The sequence below is a fragment of the Myotis lucifugus genome, unplaced genomic scaffold, assembly GCF_000147115.1.
Source record: "Myotis lucifugus unplaced genomic scaffold, Myoluc2.0 scaffold_141, whole genome shotgun sequence".
Lineage (NCBI taxonomy): Eukaryota > Metazoa > Chordata > Mammalia > Chiroptera > Vespertilionidae > Myotis > Myotis lucifugus.
This window is the reverse complement of record NW_005871189.1, coordinates 2,599,788-2,606,003: the sequence shown is the minus strand read 5'-3', so window position 1 is coordinate 2,606,003 and position 6,216 is coordinate 2,599,788. Positions and strand designations below refer to the sequence as shown.

The 6,216-nt window shown below is 37.8% G+C and overlaps 1 protein-coding gene across 1 annotated transcript; it reads right to left on the bottom strand.

Moving 5' to 3' along the window:
- Positions 1 to 539: 539 nt before the first annotated feature.
- On the bottom strand, positions 540 to 1,481 carry LOC102425781 (olfactory receptor-like protein OLF3). The gene has a single exon (XM_006094774.1). It carries the CDS (start codon positions 1,479 to 1,481, stop codon positions 540 to 542), a length of 942 nt encoding a protein of 313 aa, XP_006094836.1.
- Positions 1,482 to 6,216: the final 4,735 nt, after the last annotated feature.

The following is a 6,216-nucleotide window of genomic DNA, read 5'->3' as shown; positions in this document are numbered from 1 at the left end:
GAGAAAGTAAACTAATGGGATAAATTGGAGAATAAAAATTCAAAATAATCTTGGCAGATTGGTGTGATATGTGAAAATCAATAATAACAATTAGTAGAATAAATATACATACCTACATTTAAGTTTTTAAAAGAGTGCAATGGGTGTGGAGAATTTGTAACCAGTTTATAGGAAACAAGTCTTGAAAAATTAGTTAATTAAAAGACTACGGTGATGAATAATTTTGGAAATAGATATAGTGACATTTGCATAACACTTTCTAATGCAATTAATGCCACTGATGAAGCCACAGATCATTCCTTTAGCCACTGATACACCAGTAAAACCAAAAATGGTTAGATAAAGTCTAAATACCACTGGATATGTGAGACAAGATGATCTAAGACAAGGCTCTCCCATGGACCACTGGCATAACTTATCTGATATTGGCCTATATAAAGAAATTCATTAATCATTCAAATGCAAGGATCTGACCATAACAATTTTCTTCAGTGTAAATGTGATATACTTTGTGTTTTGATAGGAATTTCTTACAGTTTTTATCTTTTATCTCTAAATTTCTTTAAAACTTTCCAGACAGCAGCCATAACTTCCTTATTTCTCAAGCTATAAATCAAGGGGTTCAACATAGGTGCCACCACAGCATAGAATATAGCAACCATCTTCTCCTCTTCCACTGAGGGTGCTGACCGTGGCCCCAAGTAGGTGAAGATGGTAGCCCCAAAGCACATGGACACCACAGTGAGGTGGGAAGCACAGGTCCCAAAGGCTTTGCTACGTCCCTGAGCAGAGCGAATACGCAGAATGGCAGCAACTATATGACCATAGGAGAAGAGGACCAGGGAACAGGGAAGCATGATCACCAGAAATCCTGAGATGGCCACCATGACCATGTTGAAGGAGATGTCCACGCAGGCTAGCCGCAGCACAGCTAGGGTCTCACAGGCAAAATGGTTAATAATGTTGTGACACAGGGGAAGCCGAAAGGTGATGATTGTTTCCATCAGTGAATTCATGAAACCAGCCACCAAGCAGCTGGCAGCCAGCCTCAGGCACAGCCCTCCATGCATGATGACTGTGTAGTGCAGCGGGTGGCACACCGCCACATAGCGGTCATAGGCCATGGCTCCCAGCAGGAAGAACTCAGACCCGCCCAATGCCAGGGACACATAGAGCTGGAGCACACAGCTTTGGAATGGGATGGACTTCTGGGCTGAGAGCAAGTGGGCTAGCATTTGTGGGGCAATACTGTTTGCATAACAAAGGTCCACAAAGGATAAAACAGTAAGAAAGAAGTACATAGGGGTATGAAGCCTGCTGTCCAGTCTGATCAGAAGAAGAATGAGGAGATTTCCCACAATGGTCACCAAGTACATGATCAGGAACAAGACAAAGAGGGACACTTGTGTTCCCCAGTCACTGGACAGCCCCAGCAGAAAGAACTCACTCACCCATGTCTGGGTTTTATTTTCCTGGCCCATGAGTTCCCAAGGATTTAAACTAAAGGTGTTGATATAACAATCATGAAAACTCAGGATTGAAAGGGTGGCTTTTAGACCATATAGAGAACCTACCCATCTGAACCTAAAGTTTCTCTAGAACCATCAGCCAAACTCTGCTTGAACATATCCATAGATGAAGAACACAATGGGATCCAGCTGTGCAGCTGGAAATCAAGGAGAAAAGAAATTACATTCTTGGAGTTCAGTTAACTGCACATAATTTCTCCCAAACATCTGTTCTTAAATGGGAGAAGGTAATGAATGAAGTAGGATTTAAAATCCTACTCAATTTAATAGTTGTTACATAATCCCTGTCTTTCTGGTGAGAAAGTTCTTGGTCCACATGGAAGTTTACTTCTGAATAATGTCCAATCCCATTTAACTGCTTTTTATTTACTAGGTTTCCACTCTAAATATTTCTGACACAACCCTACTTACCTCTTCTCAGTGCAATGTATCTATGAAATCCTAAATGATTTAAATAAAAATATTCTTATAGGTTTTTTTTTTTTTACTAAATTATTTTGAATTTATCTTCTGTAACTTGTCTTTTTACTTTCATTGATTTTAGAGAGAGAAGAAGAAGAGATATAAACATCAATGAGAGAGAAACATTGATAGGCTGCCTCCTGTACAACCCCTAATGGGGATTGAGCCCATAACCTGGGCACATGCCCTGACCGGGAATTGATCTGATGACCTCTTGGTTCATGGGTCAATGCTCAACAACTGAGCCGCACTGGTTGGGCTGTATTTTTACTTTGAGAGTGTCAAGTAGGAGGCCTCCTCTCTACCTACCTCACACAAGTGGCTCAGTTAGGCAAGATCAACCCAAGGTGGTCTAATTCAATTATCAGGTGTTGCATAGAGAAGGTATACATAGCTTCTAAAATTCATCACTTATGCCCCACAAGAGGAATTTAATGGATTGTTTATTGATGTCAGGTTATTACTTAATAACAATATTTTCTTAAGGAAAGGACAGCTCATTCACTCACAATATAACATCGATATAACCTCATCAGTGAAGATAGAAGGATAGAAGATCAGGTCATTAATTGTAGAACATATGGTAATGTCATAGGCAGTAGTAGTTTTTTGACCCCCAAACAAAATTTCTCTTATGTTTTCTCACTTACAGAAGGAAATAAGTGATTCATAACTAAAGCATACAGATGGGAATCTGAGGTTTTGGAGACAATCCTGTGACAATACATGTAAGATCATTATTCAAATGGCTCCCTAGATTATTCATGCCCTAACTATAGATGGACAGCAGACTAAAGTTAAATTTATTGAAAGGTTCCAGTTTCAACCTTTCAAAATGTTCGATATCATACCACCAATGAATGACACGGGTGGTTTGGGGGACTTAAGATTATAGTTCATTATTATCAAGATAGCAATATTCAGATGGTTAGTCATCAAATATTCAGGATTTAGTATTGTTTTAAATAAGCTCCAAAATTTTGAGAAACTTATTAAAAAGAGAGCTTTCAGCCCAGCCAGCATGGCTCAGTGATTGAGAATCGACCTATGAACCAGGAGGTCCTGGTTCGATTCCAGGTCAGGGCATATGTCCAGGTTGTGTGCTCGATCCCCAGTAGGGTGCATGCAGGAGGCAGCTGATCAATGAGTCTCTTTCATCATTGATGTTTCTATATCTCTTTCCTTCTCCCTTCCTCTCTGAAATCAATAAAAATATTTTTAAAAATAAAACAGAGCTTTCAGAAATTGTCACACAATAGAAATGATCAAACAATGTCAGGTACCACCCTCAAGCCCTTGTGCTGGAAGCTTCAGTCACCCACACCAAATTTAACTGGAACAAGATACTCAGCTACGGGACTGGCAAAGAAATATAAAATGCCTAAATATGTAAGACTCTTCACTGTGTGAAAAAATAAAGGAGTCGAAATCTTCATGAAAAAAATAGGTGGTTTACAATCAATAATGATATTTTCTAGAATGTTTAGTATTAACAGGTTTTTTTAGCCTCATGGCTAAAAATCAATAGCATAGTCTTAATTTTTTGTAATCCCTTCTTTGTAATTTTCTTTTGCATCATATCTATTTGTACACCTATTTCTTTTTGTTCTGCTACATTCTACTCTGGAATAGAAAATATTGTCATTAGACTGGTTGGAAAATTTCCTAGTCATGAAAGCCCGGATAAAAATATGGATGGGTAATGTTTACAGTGCTTTCTTAGCCTTCTGTAAATGTACTTCAGATACTCCAATGCTTTTTGGAAATTCACCAATAGCTAAAAGAAATACACTAAAAAATACAGCTAAATGCAAGACCCATCCATCCTTCCCCACCCAACTGCTTTGTACCCAACATGTGGCTTCCTACTCTTGTAGTTTTCAGAATATTTGGATTGAGGGCATCATCAGATCCACGCTGATAGGCAAGGGAGTTTTCTGGAAAACTATAACGATTTTCCCTAGGGATATCATTTTAAGTCTAAATATTTTAACTATATTTCCTTCACATGTGTTTACTTTCCCCTTTATTTTCTCTTTCCCACCTAATATCCTAATGGCTATAGTTGGCATCTAAAGATGTATATACACATATTTCAAAAATTGCTGACAACATAGATGTTGAAGAAATCAATAGTTATTTTGTGTTGCCTACTCTGTGTTTGGGTTAAACAACTATGCAAATCACAAATAAAACCTAAAACATACCAAAGTAGGATAAATTACTTTCTAGAAGTATTTCTATTGTGACCTTTCTTTAGAGGCACACCAGTGATTTTGTTCTACACTGTATGTAAGACTTATTCCAAATAACCTTTCTTTAGTCCCATCCGTCAACAGCTCAAGTGTAAGTGTGATGCAGCAGCTCCTCCAGGTATATCAGCAGGTCTGTATGTGCACATAGGTGGCATGGATTGAAGGTGATGGTTAATGGTAAATTCATTTACACTGTTTGAAATTCTATAACCAGGACTTAAACAAATGTCAGTTTTTAAAAATCAAACAACAACAACAAAACAAGTGATGTTTCCTACCTATTTCCAAAAATATACTCTTAGGAAGGTATTTGTGCTTAAAGCCATGTTGTTTTTGCTTAGTTATGTAGTCAAGCAAGTGTATTTCCAAGTGACATGTTATTTGTGTAAGCAATTTTTAAAAATAAAATATATTTGATATTTTTAAAAAGTGATATGTCAAAGTAAAATCTGTTTCTTTGTAAAATTGTTTTAAATAAGTTACCCAACTCAATTACCCTGTGAATCATTGAACAGCCAGGATCAATTTCAGAAAACCTTGTCAGTCTTGTCCGTTGTTTGGTGGCAGATCGTGGGAAGAGAGCAAACAAGCTCCTGAAATACTCTTGCCAAGCCAAGACCAAAAACTCCCGGGGGTGGGAGGAATGTTAAGAGAAGAATTTAAAACCATAGCTACACTTTTTTCTATATCAAGTTGATATGAACACTTTATTTGCTAAACACCTACTCTGTACCAGGCATTCTATTGAATACTTTATATATCTATTAATATAATGTAATATAATGTCATATAACAATCTTCACATTACTGAATTTTGGCTTATTATCTCTATTTTACAGATAGAGAAAAAGAGGTGAAGTGAGTAGATAGTGGAGGAGTCAGCAGGTAAACTGATTATCTGATAACCTGGAGTACATCTGCTATGTTCCTCCTCTACATAGCATGACCCTGTGTTTGTACAGCACAGTGACAGTCACTGTTCAAAGGTTGTGGACTCACCTAACACAAAAATCAGGAGATATATCAAGAGGACTGACTTCTTACTTTTGGTCCCATTCACTTCAGAATCATGGTTGACCAGAGTAGCCCCTCCCACTCACCTGTGAAATTAAAGTCTGGCCTTTAAGCCACATGGCCAGCATGACAAGGAGAAACAGGAGCGCAGCACATGTCTCCCATTAGGAACTCTTCTTGATGTATGTGACTAACTGTCCTCTTTTATACATTTGAAAAGGCGATCATGCTTCTACTTGGTGTTGGATATGGCGATGAATACAACAACGTAGAGTAGATCCATGGCAGGAAGTCTTTTCTTCCTCTAAGAAAAAAATAAAGAGCTCTGCTTATAGACTATAAGGACACAATCATGGTCTAATATCAGAAAAAGATAAATCAAATGTTTATTTTTTTTAAATTAGCATTCAAAAGAAAATGTGAAGCTAAGGATATTTTTGTCTAGTTCAAAGAATATCCCTAACTGGCAGAAGGTGAAGCACGACAAAGGATCCTGGTCTGTGGGGATGCATCTTATCTGGTTGGAAAGACTTGTCCCTTCTGAGTCACTCCCACGGGAACTTGGAATTTATTCCTTGTGGTTGTGAGCACTTATAAGTAGTGCTTACATATCCCTCACTGTTTGTGTAAATAGTACTGTCACACTAACATAAAAAAAGAGGTTATATTTCCCGGTCATTTGGCAATCACATCAAAGACAGAGATAACATGTTGAGCAGCTGTGTAGTTAAGCTGAAATCACTACAGAGAAGAGAAGCAGGAATTCTTTCCACAGTCATAGGAATGTTTTCTTTCCATAGTGTCCCCTCAGTTCCCACACACAAATATACTCGCTTGTGTCCAAGCTGTTCACAGACACCTTTTCATACCTGCTTAGTTGTACATTCACAAATATAAAACCAAAATAACATTGTGAACATACTAAATGCCACTGAATTGTGTACTATTCGATGTTA

What these genes read in the sequence shown, in the direction of transcription:
- LOC102425781 (XM_006094774.1), bottom strand. Translation starts at nt 1,481, where the DNA reads ATGGGCCAGGAAAATAAAACCCAGACATGGGTGAGTGAGTTCTTTCTG.